Genomic DNA, 27,054 nt, shown 5'->3' with positions numbered 1-27,054 from the left:
CCTGGGGGCACTCTGGGTTGTGTTGGGCTGCTCACAAGGCCAGTGGTTCAAACCCACCAGCCACTTCTCAGGTGGGAAATGACACAGTTGGCTTCTGTCAAGATTGACAGTCTCAAATCCTGTGGTGGTTAGACTGTGTTCTATGGGGTCGTTATGAGTTGGAATCAACTGAATCTAAGGGCCGCATTCAGTAATTCACTGCAGCCCAAGCCCAACCTCCTTCACCCAGCCCAAACCACCAACGGCACAGCAGTTAAGAGTCTACAAGTGCTTTGATACACCTGCCCCATAAGGTGAAGTTCATTTTCCCTCCCCTTGGCAATAGGCTGCATTTCAAGACTTTTAAACATGTTAGAACAGGGGGAAAGTGACTAGGTCCTAGAAGACAGGGTGGCTTTCATCTTGCTCTCTCTCTCAACCCCTTGCTCTGGGGAAATCTGGTGCTCATGTCAGGAAGACATCTTGGACGTAGATACCACCAGCCCCGGTCAAGCCTTCAGATAACTGTGGCCTGGCTGATAGACTGACTGCAAACTCATGGAATTCTGAGCCAAGACCATCCAACTGCACTACTCCTGGATTCCAGACTCTAGAAATTGTGTGATTAAAAAAGCAAAACAACAAAAAAACGAATACCTTTTGTTTTAAGCTAACTTTTGGTTTGTTTGTTTTTAACACTGAGATAGATAATATGCTAAACAACCCCAGATTCAATTCTAGATCCCTCACTCTATTTCATGTTCAAATCCATTCCCGAGACACAAAGACCTTCCATAGTCATCCAACCATCTCCCACCCCTGGTGCCCACACTTTTATGGGAATCCCCTGTTCATCAATCTGGGTAAAATTACAACAATGTCTCTGTTGTCTCTCGACATCTCTGGTGTTACAGCTCGCACTGTCTCCTGGGTCTAGCAGGTTTTCAGCATGGGGACTCCTGAGGCATCCTGGTGTGGCTCAGACAGACTGGGAGTGCAATGCTTAGGGTCATGGCGTTGGGGATGGGAGCTTGTGTGTCAAGCAGGGTTCTCTAGAGAAATGAAACCAGGACACTTATGATTGTATATATATAAAGTTTATACAGCAAGAAGGAACATAACAGCTAATTAGTCCACACAGCAGCACAGACGGTTCAGTTCAATTCACTTCCATGGAACAGTTTATAGACTGGAGTTGCTGAGTCCAAGGTCAAGGAAGCAGACAGCGGAGTCCTCCCTGGGGCAAGGCAAGCAGAGTCTGCCTTCAGGCAGCAAGCAACAGGGTGGGTCACCAACAGTCAGTAGCTTGGGAGCTTAGCAAAGCAGGCCTGGATGGGAAATCTAAGCAAGAAATGCAAGGCGACAGGATCCACCAGCCTCAGGTTCAAGCTATGTACTCACCAGCGGCGTGGAGAAGCAGGTCTCGAAGGTGCCTCAAGCTCTAGCAACATGATCCACGTGTTGGCCTGGCCCACAGATAGTGTAGCTCACAGGTTGAGGCAGAGAATTAGCAACAACAGCAGCATGCACGCAAGCTCCAGCACGCTCTGATCACCAGAGAGCGAGAGAGAAGGGGGTGGGCCTTGCAGAGCCATTTATCTCTTTGCCCTCCAATCAAACTGTGACCTGATTAATTAATCCCACATTCCTATTGGCCAGGTTGGCACAATAAGCCTACCTATCACAGCTGGTATCTGACTCCTCATTCCTACCCATGTGACCTCAGGACGGTGATATCTCCTCTCTGAGCCTCAGTTGTCCCATTTTCCCAACGGGGCATCCGATCATTCACCAACTGCAGTTGATCATCTTTTGGTGATAGACATGGTACCTTGGGTGACGCCAAGGGTTAAACGCTTGACCACTAGCCAGGGGTGACTACTTGGTGCCCACCCAGAAGCCCCTCGGAAGGCTGGTCTGGGTAAGTTTCTTCTGGAACGCCAGTGCTTCCAAACCCTCTGCAGTCCAGTTCTACGTTCCACACATGGAGTTCCACGAAGCTGGATCAACTTGAGGGCAGCCAACAAGGAAAGAAGAACCTATCCCCTGGCCCCAGCTGTCAATTACCTTCTACACCAAAATAGTTAAAAAGTATTACACCCTGGGGTAGTCCCCTAATCTGGTGTCCATGGAAGGATGAAGCTTGTAGGGGTGGAGTCTAGGCTGTCAATCTGGAGATAGCCAATGAGACTTCTGTGTGGGCATGGCCTTCTCCTGAGGATTCTGGGAAATCTGGTACTTCCTCCCTGGAGGTAGAAGACACCTCTCTCTCTCTCTCTGCTGCTCCCTGGGGGACATTGCAGAAGACAAGCAACAGGGATGCAACCAGACCTCAAAAGCCAGAGAAGCCACAGAGAGACCCCTGCCAGCTCTGAGATGCTTACAACGCCACTGGACCCAAAGACTTTCTACCCACTGGCTTGTGATCGTCCTGCATTTGGCTTCATTGCATGTGTTTCCTGAGTCTAAAGAGGACTTTATAGATAGGTATCGGACAAATGGGCTAATATCGGACTTATGGACTTGATCTGGACTGGGCTGGGATGTTTTCTCAAGGTTACTTGCTCTTGTATATAAACCTCTTTCTTATACACATATGTGTGTCCATGGATTTGTTTCTCTAGTCTACCCAGACTAACCCCTAGTCTACCCCTAGGGGGATGAATCATAGAAATGTGGGTGAAGGGAGACAACAGACCATGTAGGATATGAAATAATAATATATCATTGAAAAAATAATAATATATCATTGATCAAGGATTCCCTTGGGTGGGAGCTGATAGCAAGGGCTCAAGTAGAAAGAAAATGTTTTGAGAATATTGATGGCAACATAGGTACCAGTGTGCTTAATACAACGGAATGATGGATTGCTTATAAGTGTTGCCAGAGCCTCCTAATAAAATGATTAATAAAAAGTAGATAATAAAACCTTGGCCGTCCCACCCTCTTTCGTGTGTACCCGTCCTATTGGGGAGACGCAATTCTGTGGCCTTAATGTCGTACATTGTGCAACCAACACGACCGTCTACTTCCAATGCATCATCACCCCCCAAACAGAAGCTCAGTGCCCCTTCAGCAGTCCCTTCCACCCTGCTTCCCCCACCCTCTTGTTAGCTACCAACGCCTGCTTGTCTCTGCATTGGGCATCATCTGTAAAAAATGTTCAAAAATCCTTTACACTACCTCCCAGGGTGACCCAGTGACTCACATCTAATGACTAGAGGGAGGGAGAATAAATGATATGTAACGTTTGGGAGGATTAAAGTCTTGGAACATTTTATGGAGAGATCATAAAAGGCCGTCTGGCTTGGCTTCTTGCTTATAATTTATTAGACTCCTTCTTCTGACCGAGCCAACTCCCACGTCACAACCAACCGTAGGAAGTCCCCTGCCGAGGAAAATGGAGGAACGGAGGCTCCCAGCCAACAGCCACTCCAGTCAACTAGCTTGGAGGCCTCCTTCAACCTCGATCAGGCCTCTGGATGAAGCCACGGCCTACATCTTGGCTTCAAATTCATGGGCGCCCTGGGCCGGAACCACCCCGCTAAGACGCTCCCAGATTCCTGATCTTCACCACTTACGGGAAATGATGCATGCCCGGCATCCTAAGGTGCGATGTGTTTTGTTTGTTTGTTTTTTAATCATTTTCTTGGGAGCTCTTACAGATATCACCACATTCCACAGGTCAAGCACCTCCGCAGGATTATACAATTGCTACCACAATCCATTTCAAAACATTTTCTTTCTTCTTGCGCTAACTTGATATCAGCTCCCCTTTATCCCCTCCCTACTCCCCAGGAACATTAATTATTCATTCATGTGCCATATCTCACACCGTCCAATTAGTCCATTCACATACAGTTCTGTTGTTTACTTACGTCGAGTGGGGGTGGTGCTGTGTTTCTGAGTAATATTCCAAACTGAAATTCCCGAGAAAACTTGCAACATTCCTTTGGCCAATTTGCAAATATCTGGTCATAATCCCGCTTCAAGAATATATGCCTGGCAGCCCCAAACTGCACCTCATTTCTACCTCTTTCTTGCCAAGAACTATACCACTGCTGAAGACCTCTCTGGAAATCCAGGCGACGTGGTGGTCCTGTTAGGTGTTATCAAGTCAGTTTCAATTCATGGTGGCCCCATGCGACAGGGCAGAACTGTCCTCTATGGAGTGTCACATGTGGGGTACCAGCCCTCACCATGGAATGGGGTACCAGCCCTCACCATAGCACGTGTCTGCTCTTATGGTTTAAGTTTCCGGCCAGATAGCAATCAGCCCTGTGCTTGTCAGGGGTAAAGTAAGACTATGATGGGAGGGTTTGATGGGGAGCAAGATCAATGATGAGAATGTGATTGGGACTCACCTCCAACTCACAAGGGTGAAGGCCTCCCTCCACCCCAGAGACCCAGCCTGCCAGCCTCCTTAATAGAGGAGACCACAGGATTCATCCGTAGACACTCTCCACCCCTGCTTCCCACAGTCACGGGCTGTGGCCTCTGGAGGAGCAGATTGGCAGGCCTCTCTCCCAGAGAGCCATTGGGCAGGTTAGAACCGCCAACCCTTAGGTTAGCAGGCCAAACGCTTAACCATGATGTCAAGGGTTGACCTGTGGGGCGTGTGCACCTAGACTGGCACTTGGGGTGGGTTCAATTCACATCGCTTGCTGGCTATCATTTGCTGCCAGAAAGGACAGAGTCCATGCCAGCATAGGGGGGGGGCACATTTATTGTTCAGGGGCTGAGCCCCCTCGTTTTGGGGGTGTTCCCCCACTACTTCCTCCCATCGCCCCCGTGGACCCCTCCAGCGGCAGGTTGCTGAGTTGGTCATGGAAGGAGCACATCTTCAGGTGCAGGTAATCCAGAGCGGCCACCTTCTCCCTGGAAGGACAGGGGGCTGGGAGTTGGTGCCTGCCCGGGAGGCTGGGGGTCTGGGGGTTGGGAGTGGAAGGGAGGCGGGTGGCCCCGGACCCTTTCCCCAGGGACCTCACCCTCCTCCCATGCCCTCAGCCTCCTTCCTCACTCCGGCTTCATCTTGTCCGTCAGCAGCAAGTTCTTGGCCCGTAGCGCTTCGTCTTGGGCCAGCCGAAGGGTGGAGCTCAGGGCCTCTGCCCTGACATGTTTGGCCAAGGCCTGGCGCTCCAGCTCCTGGGGAGAGGAGCGTGGGCGCAGCTGGGCTTGCCGGACTGGGCTGAGGGTGGAGGGGGAGCTGGATCGCGGAGGGCAGGGGGCAGGGTCCCTTGGGGCCCGTGTTCCTCTCCCAAGTATTTTGTCCCCGCCAGGCCTCCTGTCTGAGACGGACCCCTGTGGCCCACAGTGCACTGGCTTTCTCTGCCCCGTGGCACACTGATCTGTGTTTTGGTCATATTGTCCCCTAAGGCCCACGTGTAGCAGGGCCCATGAGCCACCTTTCGATTGGACAGGTATCCGGGCTCAGCCAGCCTGTCACGTGGTGACCTTCTGTATGAGACCAGCGTCTCTGTCATGAGAACTGTCTCCCGCTGGTCTGGGGCCCCCCTTCTGTCACGCTGCCTGCCCTCTGGGAAAATATTTCATAGGAAGGCCGAAGCCCCATCACACGTCCATGGCTCACCCACTACCCTCTCATATCCTGTCATATGCCTTCATCTCCACATTCCACAGTGCAATAGGCCTCCCATCCCATCTGTAGCTGAGCTTGAGCCAGTGTGTGATGTCCCGTCAGGGGCTGGGATTCCACTGTCCAAGCCATTAGGTCCCAGAGCCACTGGGTCCCCTGGCTGACGCCCAAGAGCCCATGGAATGCACTTGACCCTCTTCAAGTCTACAGGAAATGGGGCCCATCTTCCATGGATGCTTTCAGCTACGGTCTGTCTCCTGGGTCCCACAAGGCACCCGCTTCTGTTCTCCCAGCAGACATTGGCCTGGAGTCCATCACTGCCAGCTTCTATAATGCCCGGCTGTGACACCCTGCCCAACTGCATGTCCCATCATGCACTAGAGACAGTGCTTCCATGCAGGGCCTGTCCACAATGAGAAGCCTTTCCTCTCATTCACATCCTCCCAGTTCCCTTGTGCCCCGGGCCTCCCCATCCCCTCTGCCTGCAGAAGAACAGCATAGGGCCCGGTGACCCACGGTCCCTGGTACCAGAATCTTCTTGTGTAGCCGCTGACAACTGGGGCAAGCGGGAGCCAGGCCCCTCTGCTTCACCTCCTCCATTAGTGGAGTAAGGGCTCGTTCCAGCAGCTGCTGCAGGGACTCTGTGGACAGCTGCTGCCCCTGGCTGGGGAAGGGGTGGGCACAGGTTAGCAGCGGCTCAGAACCAACCCCATTCCCAAGATGCTCCGTTCTCACTGCCCAGCCTCCACCCAGGCCCCTCGGAGATCCACGCATCCGATGGGCTCAATCTTCCCACCGCGGGTCAGCCATTCCCGCAAGGACCTGGGGCTTCCCACTCCGTCAGTTCCCCAAGGCGACCAGACAGTCTTATTTCCTAGTGATTCCCTATGCCAAGGCGTGCTGGGAATGCTCCCCTTGCTGTACTGAACCAAGCACCCTAACTCACGGCTGCCCCAGGACACCACAATCTGCCTCCCTCCCCCACCTCCCCACCACACACGGGAAAGGCTAGCTGCTCCAAAAAGCACCGCGTCTGCTCTGAGTGCCACGAGCCACCGTGGGAAGGGAGGAACGTGCTCCCACCCTGCAGCGGGATGGGATTCCCAGAATGACCCGAGAGCCGGACCCTGCCTTCTTACCTGGCACAGCGGGCGCAGGTGCCTTGCGGGGGCCGATCCAGGCTCAGGGAGAAGTCCAACCCTCGCCGCGAGCTCTGCAGCTGCCTCCCCAGTTCCTCCAGAATCGGCTTCACGGGGCCCAGCCCCTCCAGTTCACTCCTCAGGGATGCCACGGACACGGCGGACCGCTCCACCCTGAGGTATGGGAGGGCAAAGTCATTCAAAGACCCCGTCCAAGGAGCCCTGGTGGTTTCAGGTGGGGCGCTAATCACAGGCTCAGCAGCTGGGACCTACCAGCCTTTCCAGAGGAGAAACACTTGGCTTTCGACACCCGTGAAAGGGTTACCGTCTCACCTACCTATAAGCCCCTCCCAGGGGGATGGACAACAGATAGAGCGAGTAAAGGGAGACATCGGACAGTGCAAGACATGGAAAAATAATAATAATTGATAAATTATCAAGGGTTCATGAGAGAGGGAGGGGAAAAATGAGGAGCTGATCCCAAGGGCTCAAGTAGAAAGAAAAATGTTTTGAGAATGATGAGGGCAACCTATGTACAGGTGTCCTTGACCCAATGGATGGATGGATGGATGGTGATAAGAGTTGAACGAGCCCCTAGTAAAATGATATATTTATATATTATATATTTTATATAATAAAATTATATATAATTATATTTATATAACAGTCTCAGAAACCCACAGGGGCAGTTTCTTAGGATCGCTATGGGTCAGGATCCACCTACCCGTTATGAGCCCCATCCCTAAGTCCCTATTGGTCTACTGGGCTCCTCTCTGGCCATCCCCTTCTGCTTCTGATTGGCCCCGCCCATCCATGGTTCCGCGTTGGGCTACTCCCTGCAAAAGGACCAGCGGCTTTTCTCCCCCCAGAAAGAGTTTCCGTGTCAGAAACCCACAGGAGCAGCTCTTGTCTGTCCTATAGGGTTGCTAGGAGTTGGGATCGACTTGAGGCAGTGAGCTGGAGTCCTCGTGGCGTCCTGGGTTGCTAACCTCAAGGTTAGCCGTTAGAGAGGACCAGCCACTCTGCCGGGCAGTGAGGCATCCTGCTCCCTCCCATAGGGCTCAGGAGCAGATGTGACACACCGAACGCTGATGAAGAAAGATCCGAGGAGCTGTGGGAAGACAGCAAGGCCATCGATCGTGAAGAGAGCAAACGATCATTTAACAAAGGAAAGAAAGAAAAGATCCAAGTGGAGGGCAGAAGAGACTCTGCAGCTTGCTCTCCATTATCCAGTGGCCCACGCACCTGGAAGACACGAGGGAGGCAAAGAGCCCGAGAGACCAGGTGGGACGGCAGCTTGAGGGTACGGAGCCACGTGCTAGCCCACAATGGGCAAAGACCTGTAGTTAGACAACCCAAAGGAAGGGGCATGCTCAACAGACCTTAAACGGAGAGAAAGAAGTTGAGATCTTGAAAGCATCGGGCGGAAGCATCTACAGAAGACGCAGAGTCACAGAAAAGAAGGAGCTGACAGCGTGTGAGCAAGAGCCAGTGGTGCCGAAAGAAGGAAGCAGTTTGAGCTGCTCTGCAGGTGTTCACCAAAAAGAAGGCTCTGGGAATGGAGGGTTCCACCTACTGAAGTGTTTCAACCAGGGGGTGAAGAACTGGAAGCTCTCACTGGTCTCTGCCAGGAAACAGACAGCTGCTTGGACTGACTAGACTAGAATCCAGTTTTGTATCCATTCCATTCCAAAGAAAGATGACCCCCAAGTTGAAAGCAAAGGGTTTGAGAAGGATGATGGCAACAAATGTGCACAGGTGCTTGACTCAATGGATGGATTGTGATCAGAGCTGTACGAGCCCCCAGCAAAATGTTTTTAAAAAATTAAATTAAAAAGATAAAATAAAACAAAAGATGACGATGCAAGAGAATGTTCTAATTCTAGAACGATAATCATTGCTATCACACGCAAGTAAAATGTTACTTCAGTCCATCCACCAGCAGCTGCAGCCATACAGTGACATTGAGAGTCCCTTGACAGGAAGCTGCCAGAGGCTGAGGCTGGACTCCAAAGAGGACATGTGAGCGAGTTATGTTTATTGTGCCAACCTGGTCCATGAACACATGTGGGGTTAATTGAAGGGCGGAGGGATAAATGGATTGGTGAGCCTAGCCTTTCTAGTTCTCAGGTCTCTTGCTCTCTGATGGTCGGACCAGGGTGCAGCTGCCTTAGCCAGTTCCCTGCTTCTGCTGGCAAGGCTCATTTCCTGCAGGACATTCCCGAGAAGCCACATGGATCTACCCCGATGCAGCCCTGGGTGCTGAAGCAGCCGCGTGGAGACCCCTGCCAGCGCTGAGATGCTTACATGCTCACTGATTCGGTTTTCCTCCTGCAGTCAGCATCATTGCGTGTGTTTTGTGAGATGGAGGAGGACTTTGTAGATCGGTGTTGGACATATGGGCTAATGTCGGGACCTATGGGCTTGGGCAGCACTGGGTTGGGATGCTTTCTGAATGTACACTTACCCTTTCTATAAAACTCTCTCTTATACATATGAGTTCCTGTGGATTTGTTTCTCTAATGTGCCCGGACTAACAACATGGAACGCGGGATAGCATTGCTGAGGTCAGATGGATCTTGGCCGAAAGCAGAGAAGACCAGAAAGATGGTGACCTGTGCTTTAGTGACTGTCCCAAGGCACTGGACCGTGTGGATCATAGCAAGCGATGGATAACCTTGAGTAGGATGGGAATCCCAGAACACGTCGTTGTGCCCGTGCAGAACTTACACGTGGACCAAGAGGCAGTTGTGCAAACAGAACAGAGGCGCACTGCGTGGTTTAAAATCAGGAAAGGTGCGTGTGTGTGTCGAGGTGGGCTCCTCTCACCCATCCTTATTCAGTCTGTGAGCTGAGCATATCACGCGAGAAGCCGGAGTACACGAAGAAGAGTGTGGCATCAGGATCGGAGGAAGGCTTATTAACCACCCGCGATATGCAGATGACCCATCTTTACTTGCCGAAAAGGAGGGGGAGGACTTGAAGCACTTGCTGATGAAGGTCAATGACTGCAGCCTTACGTATGCGTTACACAAACTCCATGTCAAGAAAACCCAGATCCTCTCACTGGACCAACAGGTAAGTTCAAGATAAATGGAGAAACGGTCGACGTGGTGAAGGGGTTTGTCTTGCTCAGATCTTGCTCAGACCGCTTCCATGAGCAGTCAAGAAATCAAAAGGAGGGGCGGGGGAAGGAGGAGCTGATCCCAAGGGCTCAAGTAGAAAGCAAATGTTTTGAGAATGATGAGGGCAACAAATGTACCAATGTGCTTGACACAGTGGATGGATGGATGGATTGTGATAAGAGCTGGATGAGCTCCCAATAAAATGATTTTTTAAATCAAAAGGATATAAAAATCAAAAAAGAAGAAATCAAAAGGTGAGTTGCCCGAGGTCAATCTGCTGCACGCGACCTCTTTAGAGTGTTGAAAAGCAGAGGCGTTACTTTTGAGGACGAAGGTGAGTCGGACCCCAGCTATGGTGTTTTCAATGGTGTGGGCACGGAATAAAGAAGACTGACGAAGAATCGATGCATTTCCATCGTGATGTTGGAGAGGAATATTCAAAGCACCGTAGACTGCTAAAGGACGCGCCCATCTGTCTGGGAAGAAGGAAGGCAGAGGCCTCCTTAGAAGCAAGGATCGCAAGACCTCGTCTCAGACGTTGGATGTGTTGTCGAGAGAGAAGGGCATCGCGTTTGGAAAAGTCGAGGGTCAGTGTGAAAAGAAGGCTCTCAAGGAGCTGGACGGACACTGTGGCCGCAATGATGGGCTCAGGCACAGGAACCATGGTGAGGACCGGGCAGTGTTTCCTTCTGTCGTGCACAGGGTCGCTATGGGTCAGAAGTGAATTGATAGCACCCACCAACAAGGCTAATTTTCCCAGGTCCTCTCTCCTATTACATATAGACACCCCTTCTGATTGACCTCTCCTCCATCAGTAGTACACCACCCATTCCCCTCCAGGGTCCACCTTGGTCCTCCAGGGTCCCCGCCCCCACCGTAGACTTCCAGTCTCCCTTCTGGTCCTCCCCCGTCTGTCCCCCTCCTTACAAGGTGCACAGCTCCTCGGCCCTGCCCCGCAGCTCCTGCAGCCCTCGTGCTGTCTGCGCCTGCTCCCGCTGTGCCCTCTCCCATTGGCCCAAGAAGCCGTCCAGCCTCCCACCGAGGCCGCCGAGCAGCCGCAGAGCCTCCTGCACAGCGCCCTCCTCCTGATGCCACCGGGCTGTCAGCGAGGACACATCCCTCCTGCAGGACACGTGGGGGAGAAGCGGGGTAAGTTTGGACATGCCCCGGGCAAAACCACGCCCGCAGTTCCTTACCCACCCGGGCCCCAAATTCTCTAGTCCCTGAGCTCTCAGAATGAGCCCTGCGAGGTAAGCATTGAACCTGACCACACGGCGAGCGGCTCAGACGTCAAGGTGAGGGTATGTGCTTCCACATAGGGTCGCTCCGAGTTCGGATCCAGTTTCCTAAACTGTGCCCGCGTCTTCCAGAACTGGTCTCTTTTTCCGCTCGGCTAGGCTGATCAATCCTTTCCTGTTCCAGCCCAGCCCCTCCAGGTACCGGCACGCCGCCCCCCCAGGAGTACTCTGCCCCCAATTTATCTCGCTCACCTTTAACACCTCTAGGACTTGCCCTCTCCGTAAGCCCCGCCCACCTCAGTTTCACCATCCTTTGACCTCATTCAAAGATCAATTCTTCCACGCCTGGGCACCCTCTCTGAGAAAACGCCCTTCACTCCCCAGGGGTCCGCCCTTCAGTCACTGAATCCCATCATTTTAGATCTTTGAGGTTTCACACCTTCTCTCCCGGCCCCGCCCCCCTCACCTTCTATAAGCTCCGCCCCTGGACCTCACTCCTGACTCTTCTACAGGCTCATTGGGCTCCAGCACCTCAAGACCTTGTAGCACCCCCTCTCCAAACCGATCTGCATACTTGGGCCCCACCCACTCAGACCCACCTCTTGAGCCCCGCCCACCACAGCTCCCTGAGGCTCCACCCACCCCCGGGCTCCACCCACCTTAATTCCTCGAGGCCCGTGGACACTTTCTGCAGCTCCAGCTCGCTGGAGAGGGGGCATTCTCCCGCCCTGGGCCCCACTCCCCATCCGCCAGGGGTCACGCTGCGGGACCGAGGGGGCTCGTCGGGGCTCCCCGGGGGGCCTGAGCAGCCCTGGGGCACAGCGCCCGGGCCCAGGCCGTGCCGGGAGAGGCCGGCCTCCAGCTTCTGCTCTAACTCCTGCAGCTCGGCCTCCTGCCTGCGCGGCGTCTCGTCTTGGAGCTGCTGTTGGAGATAGCGCAGCTTCTCCTGGGCGTGGGGAGAGGACCCAGTCACAGCGCCCAGCACCCCCCGCCACCCCCAAATCGGCCGTCAGTCCCTAAGGCGGGGAAGTTACTTGCCTCCATGTCTCCACCCCCCACCTCAGTCCTCCAAGCTGGCAAACCCTAGTCCCTCCCGTGTAGGAGGGCAACTGAGGCAAGTGGGCAGGGGCGGCTTTCCCACTGGACCTCCGGCCCCAGCTTCTCCCTTGGAAACCAGAATCGAAGCGTTTCCCAGCTTTGTTGGGAGCGGTCCATTGGAAACCTAGCTTGAATCCTTCCTCATGGATTCTCACTGTGGTTGTAAACATGCAACTTCCCATGTGGAAGGTCCCACCAGAAGTCTCCCTCAAATCCTTCAGGCCTCTGACCCCATCCCCCTCCCCAGTCCTGGGATCAAACCCCCACCTCCCTTTTACCTCCAGCAAAGCGGAGTTCTGTTTCAGGACGTTGGTTTTGATTTCAGCGTCTTCCACTGACCGGGTCACCTTCCGGCAGTTTTCCTGCGTCAGGACACCAGGGTGGGGGCCCTGCCTTTCCATTCCAGTTCTGCCTCCAGACCCCTAGTTTCCTTCCTTCCCTATGGGCTCCACCCCTAAGCACAAGCCACACCCACTTCCTCCCCCATGGGCTCCACCCTTAAACAAGGCCACGCCCACTCCCTGCTGGCCCCACCCGAATACAAGCCACACCCACTTCCTCCCCCATGAGCACCGCCCTTAAACAAGGCCACGCCCACTCCCCATTGGCTCCACCCTATGACAAGCCACACCCACTTCCACCCTATCGGCCCCACCCCTAAGCACACACCACACCCACTTCCTCCCCAAGCTCTGCCTTCTCCTTGCTGGCCTGGAACCCTTCCTTCGTTTTTTCCCTTAGCCCCCCCTTACAGGTAGCCCTGTTCTTGTTCCCACCTCTCCCATGCCCACCCAATCTGCCCTTCCACAGCACACCCCTCACACACAGGCTGTTCCTACCACCCCACTCTGTTCCCCGACCCCCCCCCCCCCATTCCTGCCTCTCAGCGGCCCACCTTGAGCTGACTGCAGTAACCTTCTAGTTCTTCTGCCTCTTGCCGCCTTCTCTCTAAATTCTCACTCAGCACGGAGCACTCGCTCTGGAACGGCGTGGGGGTGCAAGGGGGGTTAGACCAGGCCACAAAGGGGTGCTCCAAGGGGCAGAGGAACTCGGCCTGGGGTGAGGGATAGCTGCCCTTCTGCAGCCTCCATCTCCCCAACTCGGGTGTGGGTGCACCTGGTCGGAGGCAGGTTCTAAGAGGGGGCGGAGTGCCGGGGAGGAGGGGCTTCACACCTGCAGCGACTGCACGTGCTGGTTCACCCGGGTGGTCTTCTCCTTTAAGCTGGTGATGGAGTCCTTGGCTCGGACCAAACCATTGTTGACTCCGCTCTGGGGAAGGATGGGAGAGAGGGTGCGTTGGTCTATCTCTGTGTGTGTAGTTGGGGCTTGCCCCAACTCTGAGATTAAAAACAAAACAAAATCCAGACCTGGGAGGCTGGGTTTACACTTTGCGCATTGCCCAAGAAAGGCTGTGTGCATTTGGGCAAGAGTTGTGCTTCTTTGGCTCTTGGTGTTTCCCTTCTGTGAAGCCAGGGGATGCACCCAATTTCTGCGTGGTGAGCACTGAGGCAAAGGAGAATCTAATGGGGCAGAGGGGATAGGAGTCCTGGTCGCCTGACAGCTAAGAACTCAGCTGCTAAATGGAAAGGCTGGCAGTTTGAGTCCACCCAATGGCTCGGCAGAAGACCAGGCTGTGTGCTTCTATAGGATTATAACTAATGCACAACTTTTTAATAGGCTTAAACGATCAAATTGTATGATTTGCCAGTTATGTGTAAATAAAACTGTTCCAGTTTGGAAGAAAGAAAAGAGTGGAGCAGCCGTTCTCAACCTGTGGGTTGCGACCCCTTGGGGGGGGGACTTAAAGACCCTTTCACAGAGTCACCCGATTCATAGCAGTAGCAACATGACAGTAACGAAGTAGCAACGAAAAGAATGTCATGGTTGGGGGTCACCACAACATGAGGAACTGTATTAAAGGGTGGCGGCATGAGGAAGGTTAACCACTGGGTTAGAGCCTAGTAAAAATTACCCCTCTCGGGCAGTTCTACACACGAGGTCTCTCTGAGTCAAAATCAATTCTGTGGCATTCCATGGAGGAGAGGAGTGCTCAGACACTTAGGAGTCAAAGGGAAGGTCTCCACGGTGGTCTGCACACGGATCTAATGCCAAACCTGAAAACACATGCTCTTTCCCTTCAGGCACGGGAGAGAACCGGCTTTCCAGATATGAGCATTCACTCTGAGCCAAGCTCACTGCTTGCAGTTAAAAGTGTCATGAATCGTGCCCTCCCCAGACATGCATCAACGTGGGCTGTGAGTCTTCCATTTTGTGATCTGATGTAATCATCCTCTCTGTTGTAAATCATCACTTCTGTAACGTGACTGAGGCAGCAGCAGGGGCAAGTGTGTCAATGAGGCATGATGCCATTTATAGATTTAGATTGTGCTCTGAGTCCATTTCTTTTGAGGTGTGAGAGAGATTCAACAAGCAAGCAGAGTTAACGGGACCCACTACCACTGAGAAAGAAGAGGTGGGAGCAGAGCACTTCTTTGAGTGTGGGCCACTGTGCTGAGAAACTCCTAGACCAGTGGTTCTCAACCTTCCTAATGCCGCAACCCTTTAATCCAGTTCCTCCTGTTATGGTGACCTCCCAACCATAAAATTACTTTCATTTTGACCTCATAACTGTAAATTGCTATTGTTAGGAATGGGAAACCCCTGTGAAAGGGTCGCTTGACCCCTAAAGGGGACGCGACCCACAGGTTGAGAACCGCTGTCGTAGACCCAGAGGAAAACGGATGTCAAGCCCCTTTCTCCAGACCTGACAATGAGAAACAGCCTTCCCCTGAAGTTGATGCCATGAACTTGGACTTCTAGCTTCATAAACGATGAAGCGATTTGTTTGTTAAAGCCACCCAGGCGTGGTATTTGTCCGAGAAGCACTTATTATTTATTTAATAAACATAATATAAAATTAATTATGTTTCCATTTTTGTGGGTGAGGTACATGAAGTTCAGAAAGTGGAAGTCCCTTGCGCTCCCAAATATGCAGCACATTAGGTAGTGATGTCAGATTTTTTTGGGGGGTGGTGATGGGAGGAGACAGATGTCCCTCTACTCCAAGACAGGAGAGGGTATGTCTTTCTAATAGTTATAGTATCTTATCGAAACACCCAAATGCCCATTTCTTAGTATGGCTAGATCGTGGACACCAAATTAAACTTAATACATACTAGTATACATGTTCTGAAAGACAGGAAGAGATGCACACTGTGGAAACCCAGAGGACTCCTATCTTTGCCAGAACTTAGACCCAGAGTCATTGTTCTCAACCATGACACTACATGGCCTCCGATCATCACTACTGTGGCTCCTGCTAATCTGGCCTCAGGAGATAGTGCATGCGATGGACATGGCTACTTGTTCCCCCTGGACCCCTTTCCCCCTCTTACATTGTTATGGAAGAGTGGTACAGGATGGTGCAACCACGGACTACATTTCCCAGACTCCCTTGCAGCTAGGCGTAGGCCACGTGACTAAGTCCTGGTCAAAGGAAGGCGAGTAGAAAAGATGTAGGAAGAAAAAGAAAGAAAGAGAGAGAGAGAGATGAGAGAGAGAGAGAGAGAGAGAGAGAGAGAGAGAGAGAGAGAGAGAGAGAGAGAGAGAGAGAGAGAGAGAGAGGAAGGAAGGAAGGAAGGAAGGAAGGAAGGAAGGAAGGAAGGAAGGAAGGAAGGAAGAAAGAAAAGACGCTGGCAATTTCCAAGCGTGGTCTTGAAAAATAAAACTATAAAGAGTGGCCCTTCCCCCCTTTGGCTTCCCCAGTGTCTGGAACTCAGAATTGGTGGCTTAACTCCAGCATGGCCATCTTGGACCACAAGCTAGTGAACGCAACTAGATGGACCAACTCACTGCCACTGAGCCTATTCCGATTCATGGGAACCCTGTCAAACAGGACAGAACTGCCCCTGTGGGTTTCTAAGACTAACTCTTTTGCGGGAGCAGAAAGGGCCGTCTTCCTCCCAACTAGAGAGGAGGAGGTTGAATGCCCAACACCTTGGACCACACATGATCAATTTCCAGCACCTACACTGGAAGGATTTTATGAAAAAGAGGACATTTTAGGTCTGATTTGAGATGCTCATCTTTTGTGGTCACAAACGAAACATTGAGGAACACAAGAAATAAGGAAGTATGGCCCAGACAATGGGGGGAGGGGTGGGTGAATGGATCACATTTCCCCTGAGGAAGCCCTAGACTTGGACTAACTAGGGAAAGACGTTCACTCGGCTATTTTAAAATCTATCCCTAGAGATAAGGGAAATCAAGCACAAGAACGGAGGAAAAGTAGGAGGATGGTCTCAGCAAATGGCGAACATCAACATGAGAAACTATGGGAAGGAGCCAGACAGGACTTTGTGAAATGCACCCCCAGTTTAATAATAAGTTCCCTAGAGGGGCAAGCTCCCTAGAAGAACGGTGAACTTGAGGAGAGATGCACTGAAAGGAGCCAGTAGTAGAGCACGTTGAGAAATTAAAGAAACACATACTGGAAAATGGACGCTGTCTGAAGACTCGTGGACACCATTGAGCATACCAACATGCACATCATGGGATTCCAGAGGAGAAGGAGGTGTAAGAAGACAAAGACTATTGGAAGAAAGAGTGGTTGCAAACCTCCCCAAATCCATCTTTCTGAAAGCAACACATCCGAGAGGTACCACAAATGCCAAGTAGGATAAACCCAGAAAGATCCGTTACCTTGATTCATCATAAACTGTCCAAAGATAAAGACAAAGCAGAATCTGAAGGGGAGCTAGATGAAAGTGGATTATTTCATGCAAGGGATTTTGATCAGATGCATTGTCAGTCCTCAGAGCAACCAGTCAGAAAATCACTCACATATGTACAGTGAAGGAAAGGATAAGTGAATTAAATGGGGACATTAGGAAGATGTAAAACGTTTAACACAAAAGACAGCAATGAAGAAGGAGGAGGAGAAAGAGGAGACAGTAATGGACAAACTGAATAATAACAACACCAACAAAACCATATAAGACAAATAGCCAAACGATAGACGTCAAATTATACCTTATCAGGAACTGTGTTACATACATGTAGATGGATTCTACTCTCCAATTAATAAGCAAAAATTGGCAGAATGGGCTTAAAAATCATGATCACTTTGCTGCTGTTGCTGACAGTTTCTCTTCAATATGAACCAAAGCAAAAGTGTCCAAAGTCAGGGTGGGTGGAAAGAGGTGGGAATAAGATTTCATCAAAATTGTTTAAACTTTTGGGCAAACAACAGTACAAGAAAATGAAAAGACCCCCAAGGAATGCAAGAAAATCATTAAAAAGCATCTATCCTTGTGGTACTTGCATAATCTGTTGTCACCTTGAGACTTAAGAGCAAAAGGGTGGAGTTTAGCCTGTCGATCACGTTGCAGCTTGATGACCTCATTTGGAGTTACTAGGGAGATAAATAGCTCCCTGGAGGCCAGAGACTCACTCATGCCCTGCAAGACATTCCTGTCGACAAGTCACATGGAACTGAGCTGATAGAGACCTGGAGCTGGAGGAGCCACGTGGAGATCCCTGCCAGCGCTGAGATGCTTACACCACAACTGGATGCACAAGACTGTCCACCCACTGCCCTGTGATCTTCCTGCATTCGGCGTCATTGCATGTGGTGCATGAGTCTGAAGAGGAATTTATACACTGGTATCGGACATATAGACTAAAGTCGGACTTATGGGCTTCAACAGGATTGGGCTGGGATGTTTTCTTAATATACAGTTTCTCTTTGCTATAAAGCTTTTTCTTATCAACACATGAGTGTCTATGAATTTGTTTCTCTAGTCAACCCAGACTATCACAATCCTATTGGGTGAATTGGCTGCACAAGCCCTCTTTAAAGCGTTGAAAAGCAAAGATGCTACTTTGAGGCGGGTGCACCTCAAGCCCTGGTGTTTCCAATCACCTCATATGTACGTGAAACTGGACACTGACTAAGGAAGACTGGAGAAACATGGATGCATTTGAATTATGGCGGAGTCCAAGAATATTCAAAGTATCATGGACTGCCAAAAAACGAACAGATTGTCTTGGAAGAAGGACAGTCTCAATGCTCCTGAGACTCAAGAATGGTGAGATTTCATCTCTCCTACTTTGGACATGTTATCAAGAGAGACCAGTCCCTGGAGAAGGACATCATGTTTGGTAAATGTGTTGTCCAGGTTGACTAGAGGAACAAATCCAGACGCGTTCAGCTGTGTGTCATAGAGAACTTTCTATCCAAGAGTAATTGTATATTAAGAAAACATCCCAGCCCAGTCCAGTTCAAGTCCATAAGCCCGATAGTAGCCCATACATCCTATAGCAATTTACAAATTCCTCTTCAGATTGATGCAATATATGCGATGACGCTGGCGTGGGTCTTCTCCATGTGGCTCCTGATGCTCCAGGGCTCTGGCTCCATCCACATAGCTCCATGGGGCTTGTCAGCAGGAGTGTCTTACAGAAAGAGAGTCTGTGTCCCACCGCCAGTGAGCCATGTATCTCCGTAGTGCCTCCAAATGAGGTCACCATCTGCGACCTGGTTGACAGGCTACATGCCACCCCTTCTCTTAGTAGTCTCAAGTTGACGCCAGAGTATGTGACTCCCACAGTAACGTAGAGGGGCGGTGACAAAGAGGACACACCCTCAATGAGATGGAGGGACACAGCGGCTGCAACAGTGGGCTCAAACCTAAGAATTGGGAGGATGGTGCAGGACCGGGCGGTGTTTCGTGCTATTGTACATAGGGTTGCTAAGCGTCAGAACCGATTCGACAGGACATAACCACAACCGCATCCAGAAGTTGTAAGGAGCTGTCATAACTCGGCAATTAAGAAAGAGACACAAAACAACCCAATAGGCAAAGTAGCTCTCTTGGCCGTAGAAACTCTAGAGCAATGGTTCTCAACCTGTGGGTCGTGACCCCTTTGGGGGCGTCGAACGACCCTTTCACAGGGGTCACTTAAGGCCATCGGAAAATAAACTTTATATGTTGCCTACTTTATCTGCTTTCTTTGGGGAACATGGCACTGAACCAGACAGGGATGACCATGGTGCTTTCTGTGAAAGAACACTAGCTTATTGCACTTAGAGATGAAATTTCATCGTACTTTCCAAATCTACCTGACACCCCATCTGCCCTTGCCAGGAGCCCATTCACAACGTTGAAGATGTTCCTGAGGCAGCACAAGCGGAGTTCGTTGAACTCATTAACAGCAATACAGTGAGAACGGATTTCTCTACAAGGCCAGTTACAAAATTCTGGATCAAGTGTTTGCAGTCCTGTCCTGCTCTGTCTGAGACTGTGTGGAGTCTTCTTCCGTTTCCAACAATATATCTTTGTGAAACAGGGTCTTCCAGCTTGTTGGTTTATCAAGTCTAAATACAGAAGCAGACTTGCTGTGCAAGATGATCTTCGTTGTGTTTTTGCAAAGACTGCCCGAGAATTTCTGATCTGGTGAGTGAGAAGCTTTCTCAACCTTCCCCCTGACCTTGGCTTTTTACACATAATGTTGCAAAAATGTAGCAGTGTAGTTTACTGTTGTTATTTTAAGACAGTGACCCATGCTACTCCATGCTTCAAGGCAACATTTCATTGGTTTGGCACTGGAAGTAAATATTTCACTGGATGTTCCATGAGGATTCATCACAGTAGCAAAATGACAGTGACAAAGTAGCAACGAAAATAATTTTATGATTGGGGGGGGGTCACCACCACATGTGGAACTGTAAGAAAGGGTCGCGGCAGGAGGAAGGTGGGGAACCACTGCTCTAGAACCAAGAGCAGGATCAACGTGAACACCCGGGCTGAAGCACAAAGGGGAGACAGGCCCAAGTCCAAGTGCAACTCCTAGCAGGTGCATCCACAGCACCCCAAATCTGGAATCTATCACAACAGAGCCTGAGGATGCTGGTCCACGGGGTTGGCTGCCTAGAACCTTTCTCTCTGTGTACCTCAGACTTCCACCTCCATTTGATGGCCGCCAACGCTCCTGAGATTCCCGCCTTGCTTCAAACCCATGGCATTCTGAACGAGTCCGGGTCTCAGTTGTGGCTGAGTGTAATAGGACATGCCCAAGGACTCGTCTCCTCTCCCGTCTTTCAAAGAAAGATAGATATCAAGGATTTCAATAGGTGTTTCTCTCACGAGCCAGGGATGAGTGTTAGACTCTTCAAAAATAACGGGACATGGTCCACCCAGAGGAGCTTTAGCAACGGGGACCCTCACAGAAATTCGCAGGCAGCAGGAAGAACCCCAGGTGGGGGTCTGAAGATGAACCCTGTCCATGATCCATCATTGTCTGGCTCTGTGGACAGGCAGGGAGGCTACTTTCGCTGACCTCTGTTGCCTAATTTGACCTCAAACCAGTCAGAGTTTCAAGGCAGCCACAGACATGCCCCTCCACCTCTCTCCCTTCTGTTATCAGGGAACTGTCACCTCTCATTTCCATCACCACCAGGCCTCCGTCCCTCTGCCTTCCTTTCTCTTCCCCTCTCTCTGTCTGTCCCCATCTCTCTTGGAATGTCTGTCTCCTTCTCTCTGTCTGAGTCTCCTGTCCCCTCACGTTGGGTGTCTGTATCACTCTGTCTCTGGGTTTCTATACCCCTCGCTGGGTCTGTCCCCCTTTTTTTGAGTGCCCCCATCTCTGGGTCTCTGTCCCTCTCTGCCTGCCTCCAGGTCTCCTTTTACACATTGTGGGTGCCAAGCCAGTGGCTAGCCCTGTGGCCCACCTCCTTCCACCTCCTGCCCATGCCCCGAAGGCTTGTGCCTTTTCCTTGCCAAGGAGAAGGAACCTGAAGCCGCCTGAGGCGGTTCCTCCTCCCCCGCACCCCAGAAAAACCGAGCTGCCTGAGTCAGGCCTTGCTCCCCGCTGCCCGGGGCGCTTTCTGGGGCACCACGATCCAAGCAAACAGAAATAGCTCCAGTGGGAGGTGAATTCCAGCACGTGGGGCAGGAGTGACACGTGGAAGGGCGCTGGGCGGGGTTGCCCTGTGGGGCGGAGCTTGCTGGGGTGCCGCCACCCCCACCCTCCCTACCCTACCTTCTTTCTCTCCCACCTGGCTGGATCCTGCCCTCCTACCCTAGTCCCACTTCCACGTGTCCCCATAAGCCGACATAGAAGAAGAAAAAAAAATCTTTGCTTTAGCATCAAGTTCCCTTGCCACCCTAGCCCAATGTGGTTAGGCTTTTGTTTGTCCGTGTAGCGTTGGCACTGGGTCTCTGCCACTTCCCAGGACACAGGCTTTCCAAGAAAATGAGAAGAGGAACGTAGCATTGTGCTTGGCACCCACCAGGTGCTCAAGAGACAGGGAGGGAGAGGTTGGGGGGGCAGGGGTGTCAATCGTGTCCCCCCAAAACCCTAACCCCCCCCGTTCCCCATGACTGTAATCATGTTTCAAAATAAACTCACTGCCCTTGAATTTATATCAACCCTATAAGGACAGAGTAGAACTGTCCCTACCCCTACAGTGTCCAAGCCCGTCATTTTGGTGGGTGTAGTTTGGTTTGAATCTTTCTGGGAGGTTCTTAGAAAGGCTGGTGGGTTCGAACCGCCGACCTTTCCAGACCTTGAACCCAGCCATTGCAGGGCATACGTTGGTGGGGTCCCAGTTCGTGTCTCTGCTGACCGTAGGGAGGAGGCCTGGAGACACCGTGGGTGAAGGGCAAGGCTGCCAACGAAAAGGCCAGTGGTTGGTTTGAACTGGGAGCAACACAGGACCATCGACTTTGGCAAAGGTGGCAGCTTTGTTTCGCCCAAAGCACACCCAGGAAAGCCAAGGAAGACGCCGGCCAACAACCTCAAGGTCATGAGTGTGTTAGCTGAGGTTAGTGAGGCTCTGTGAAGCCCATGGAGGTCAATGCCAAGATCCCAAGAATAATAGGGGTTCCGGGGAAGTAGACAGATGGAGGGAGAGAAGGGATTAAGGGGGGCTGATATCAAAGAGATCAAGAGAATGTCTTGAGACGGGTGGTGGCAGCAATCGTTCCATTATGCGTGAGCTAATTGAATGATGGGTTGTAATATCTGCAAGAGCGCCCCATAAAGTGATGAATAATTTTTTTGAAAAGATAGTCATCCGCTCCAATGAGGTAAAGTGGTCCCTGATCCAATTGGTGGCGGTGGCGGTGGCTGTTAGGTTCCGACCCGTAGTGACCCTGTCAGTGCCCAAGAGCAGGACACACTGGCCGTCCCTGCCCCATCCTCACAACGGTCCCTATGCCTGAGCCCAGGGTGGCAGGCCCGTGTCCCTCCACCTCGCCCAGGGGCGGTGTCTTTATAAAGGAGGAAGACAGGGCCCCTTGGAACTGCTTCTTACCACCAACACCTGGGGTTTGCCAGAAGCTGAGCGAGATCGGGACCTTCCGGCAGAGAGAAGATGGACTCGCTGATGGCTTAAGTTTGGACGTGCTAGCCTCCGGAACTCGGACCCGTGCCTGTCTGTTCATAGAAGCCACCCAGGTGGGGTATTTTGTGAGGGAAAACTCAAAAAATCACTGCCCTCACGTCGATTCTGACTCACGGCGACCTTGGAGGACAGTGGGCGGGGAGACCTGGCCCCTGTGGGTTCCTGAGACCCTCGCTCAGAAAAGCCTCATCCACGCCATCATGGGGGCTCCTCTTCTTTCCTAATGGCGGGCCTAAGAAACGAGTGTTGTCAGGTGCCGTCGCGTCCGTTCTGGCCCATAGCGACCCCATGCCCCACAGAACACAGCTCTGCCCGGTCCTGCCCCATCCTCACAAGCGTGGCCCCCTCTTTGCAATCGCGGTGTCAGTCCATCTTGGGAAGGGGCTTCCTCCTTTTTCTGCTGACCCTCCGGCTTCCTCAGGGGAGCCCTCCGATGCTGTGGTTCTGCGTGGGGCGGAGAGCCTCAAGGGTGGCAAGTTTGAAACCACCAGCCGTCTGTAGGAAAATGACGGGGCTTTCGAGTCCCGAGTCCCGTAAAGCCTTGGCGTCTGGCACACTCACGGGGCGGGGGCGGGGGGGCAGTTCTACCCTGTCCCGTCCGCTCGCTCTGAGTCGGCATCACCTCCAGGACCATGAGAGGGAGCGAGCTTACTTTTCCAAGCCTGATGTTCTCTTCCAGGGACTGGGCCCTCGATCACAGGACCAAAGCAGGGGAAAGCAATCAACGTCATTTAGTGCTGTCCAGTTGGTTCCGATTCAAAGTCGGCCCTCCAGACCTCAGAAGGAAATGCAGCCTGGTCCTGCAGCAGCCCCAGCACCGTGGTTACGTGTGAGCCCACGTCCTGCAGGCTCTTGCTCTATTTCAAAACCAGTGCCGGAGGCAGAAGCCCGAGTTACTCCTTGTCTTCCTATGAACTCACTGCGACTCACCATCACTCTTTCAAGACCCTCCTGGTTTCAGCCCATGGGATCTGCGTCCCCCTGACTCCTCCTCTCTCTCTCCTTTCATGCCAAACCCCCCCCCCCCGTCCATTTACCCTCAAGGTCCCCTATAAATAGGATACCCTACTTGGTCTTCAGTCTGGAGAACGCATTCTCCTCAAGACCCTGTCTGCGCTCTGCAGGGCCCCCACTCTGCAGGCGGGGCCGAGATCTTGATCTTCAGGGCTCCCACAGAGTCCTCTGCTGCAGGGTGTCTCCCACCCCACCCCCGCAGTGAATTGCCCCCACGGACACGCTGTGTAGCCTAAGGTATGTAACTTAATGTTTCCGGTCCTCAACTCTCTTTCGTCGATACAATGGGGAGCAGTCATACCAACCGAAGGCATCAATTGGAAAAAAAAAATAAATGGCGTCAGTCGTTCATGGGACGATTTCTCTGTGGTTCACGGTCATATTGCCTGTTCCCAGGCCAGTGCTGTAAGGAACCCTTGTGGTGTCATGGGTTGTGGATTGGACTGCTAATTACAAAGCCAGCAGTTTGAAGCCAGTAGCCCCTCTGCGGGAGCAAGAGGAGGCTTGCTACTCCCATAAAGGGTTACAGCAGGATCAATAACAATGCCCATCTATAACCCCTTCCCAAGGGGGATGGACAACGGACAAGGGGGTGGGGAGAGACATCGGACAGTGCAAGGCATGAAAAATAATAATATTTAAAGTATCAAGGGTCATTAGGGAGGGGGAGGGAGGGGAAAATGAGGAGCCGATTCCAAGGGCTCAGGTAGAAAGAAAATGCTTTGAAAACGATGATGGCAACATATGTACCAATGTGCTTGAGACAACGGATGGATGGTGATAAGAGTTGTATGAGCCCCCAATAAAATGACTTCTTAAAAATAACAATGAATAATACACTGAGGGTTCTTTGAAGTGGCAGGGCGGGGGAGGGAGGGGAAAGAAGAGGAACTGATATCAAGGAGCTCAAGAAGAAAGCTAAAAATGAGCTGATCTTAAGGGCTCGAGTAGAAAGAAAAGGTTTTGAAAATGCTGACGGCAGCATCTGTACAAATGTGCTTGACACCGTGGATGGATGTATGGATTGTGATGAGAGCTGTAGGAGTCCCCAACAAAATGATTTTTTTTCTTATTCAAAATGTTTCTTTTAAATGATTTAAATAAATAAAATGACTCCCTTAAAAAAAGAGAAGAGAATGTTTTGAAATGGTTGATGGCAATATTTGTGCATATCTGCTTAATATCATGGATGTATGGACTGCTATCTGTAAGAACCCTCAATAAATAGGTTTATTAATTTTTTTTATAAAAGGAGTTACAGCTTCATAAACCCATAGCAGCAGCTCTACTCTACCTATAGGGTCGACCTGAGTTGAAATTGAGGTGAGCTTGCTTTGGTTTGGTTTGGTTTTGGGGGCCAGTGCCTGGGAATACTTGTTGGCAGTACACACGTGAGGCTGCCTGTCCGTTTTACAGTTGAGAAGACTGAAGCTCGTGGAAGCTGAGGATGTGCTCGCTAAGGGGTAGCGGGCCTAGTTAGCTTCACGCGCTCCCGGTTCTTGTTAGTGATTCTCTGCGTCCCATTCAGGGGCCAGCCCCCGGGGACACCTTGTGGGGTTGGAGTCAGGGGAGGGAGAAGCGAGGATGTGGGAAACTAACACGGAGGGAAATATGACCAGGACTATGTTCCCTAACTTAGAACAGAGGCAATCTGGAAGGCTAAATTAGAGATAAAGTCCAAGCCCATGATGCTGCTTTAAATGTCAATCCCACAGATTCTCCCCTAAGGGCTCTGCTGCCTTAAAGTGAGCACATGGTTGATTCTGTCTCCCTGGAGAGGCAGACCTTCCCTGATGATCTCCTCCCCCCTGGTGCCTTCCCCCAGTGCAGGTATTGGGTTTCCTCACCTGTGAGCTCAGGGACTTTCCTGTGGTTACCACCCACCTTGTGACATATGTAACTCCTGAATATACATGACTAATGGCTACTTATAAAAGCCCCAACACAATGAAGACGCCTCTCCTCTGGGCTCCCTTCCTACCCTCTCCTTCCTCTCTCCTCCTCTGTCTCCCATCCCCACGTGGACCACCAAGAGGGGCTGAGGGGAGCATGCGACCATGAAATGTGTCTCACTCCTTTCTTTTACTCTCTCTTCTATCTCTCTTATTCTCTACGACTTTACTATCATCTTCATGTATCATAGCCATACAATTGCGCCTTCGAGCCCGTGATATTGGTCAGGGGCTGGTTTACCCTGACAGAGGAGCAGTTCAGGGACCAGGCGGAAGAGCTGCCTGCTCTGATGAGGAAATCCTATCCCACCCCTAGCATTTCTTGACCTTCCAGGTGTGCCCAGAGAACTCCCCATCATGCTTCAAAGCCCAGTTCTACAGGGCCTCCTCCAGGAAGTCTTCCTCTTGGAGGGGGTCCTTCTGCAGGAGCCCCAGTGTCCCCTTCATGGCCATGGATCAAGATGTATCAGGCTCAGTCGGCCACCCTCTGTACCAGGCTGGGTACTCTGCGGGGGGTCCCATCTGTGACCTCAGCTTCCCTTGGGAGACTGGGCATAATGGAGTCCACACAAGCGCCCAGGGCAGGCACAATGCACCTCGGATACGTGGTGGCCATTGGAGGGTGGATGGCCTTGAATGTGGACCAGACCCTCCTCGTTCTTACTCGACACCCTCCCACGCCCATCCTCCATTGTTGCCTACCACCAGTGTGAAGACCCTCGCATCCCCAGCCCGCCCGGGGGTCCCCTCACCAGTATTTCCGTGATGTCTGGGTCATCCTGAGCCCAGGGCAGGGTGGGGGAGGCGGGAGGCCCAGGCAGTGCTGGGGGGCCGCTGCTGTCGTCCGCGGTGGAGTCTGTGCCGGAAGAGTCCGTGGTCTCCATGGCGGCCAGGTTGAGCAGGGACACGTTAGTGCAGGCTGAGGACCGTTTGAGGTTCAGGCACCAGTGCATGGGCTCATGCGACATCCGAGGCTCCACCCTGGGCGGGAGAGACCGGCAGGCGGTTGGGACGCAGCCCAGGGCACGGTCCTTCGGGCCTTCGGGCCTCTGCCCCTGCACCACCAGCGCCCTCCATCTCCAGCCTCCACCCTCCATGTACCTTCCTCTGCTTCCCTGCCACCTAGCCTGCCGCCCCGCCCACTCTCTTTTCTGATCCTCGCCGCCTTCTTTCTTCTCGCTTCTCCATCCCTGCTGCCCGATTTCTTTCCCCCCAAATCTCCCACTGCCCCCCCTCCCTGCCATCCCCTCCCCTACCTCCAGCTCCCACTGGAGACAGTTCTGGGCGCTGGGACCCTCCCCCGACAGCAGTTCCACAACCCACCCGTGGAATGACACCGCCTTCTTTTTCTTCGCGATCCCCTTGGCCGGGTTGATCACCCCCCCAGGGGCCTCCGGGATCAGCTGGGAGCGGCTCTCGACCCCTGCGGGGGGGTCCCCGGCCTCGTGGATCTCTTTGGACTGCCAGATCGTTTTGACCACCACGCTCGCCATGGCGCGCGGTGG

The 27,054-nt window shown here is 52.1% G+C and overlaps 1 protein-coding gene across 1 annotated transcript; it reads right to left on the bottom strand.

The window, feature by feature from the left end:
- Positions 1-4,681: 4,681 nt before the first annotated feature.
- Positions 4,682-27,042, bottom strand: TSKS (testis specific serine kinase substrate). The gene is made up of 11 exons (XM_075537270.1): positions 26,873-27,042; positions 26,302-26,530; positions 13,349-13,444; positions 13,071-13,154; positions 12,454-12,537; positions 11,737-12,023; positions 10,767-10,961; positions 6,715-6,888; positions 6,104-6,239; positions 5,000-5,124; positions 4,682-4,857 (listed from the first exon to the last, which is right to left on the bottom strand). Exons 1-11 carry the CDS (start codon positions 27,040-27,042, stop codon positions 4,704-4,706), a joined length of 1,734 nt encoding a protein of 577 aa, XP_075393385.1. The 3' UTR covers positions 4,682-4,703.
- Positions 27,043-27,054: the final 12 nt, after the last annotated feature.

This window comes from Tenrec ecaudatus, chromosome 18 (genome assembly GCF_050624435.1).
Source record: "Tenrec ecaudatus isolate mTenEca1 chromosome 18, mTenEca1.hap1, whole genome shotgun sequence".
In the NCBI taxonomy this organism is placed as follows: domain Eukaryota; kingdom Metazoa; phylum Chordata; class Mammalia; order Afrosoricida; family Tenrecidae; genus Tenrec; species Tenrec ecaudatus.
This window is presented reverse-complemented; position numbering and strand designations above follow the sequence as displayed.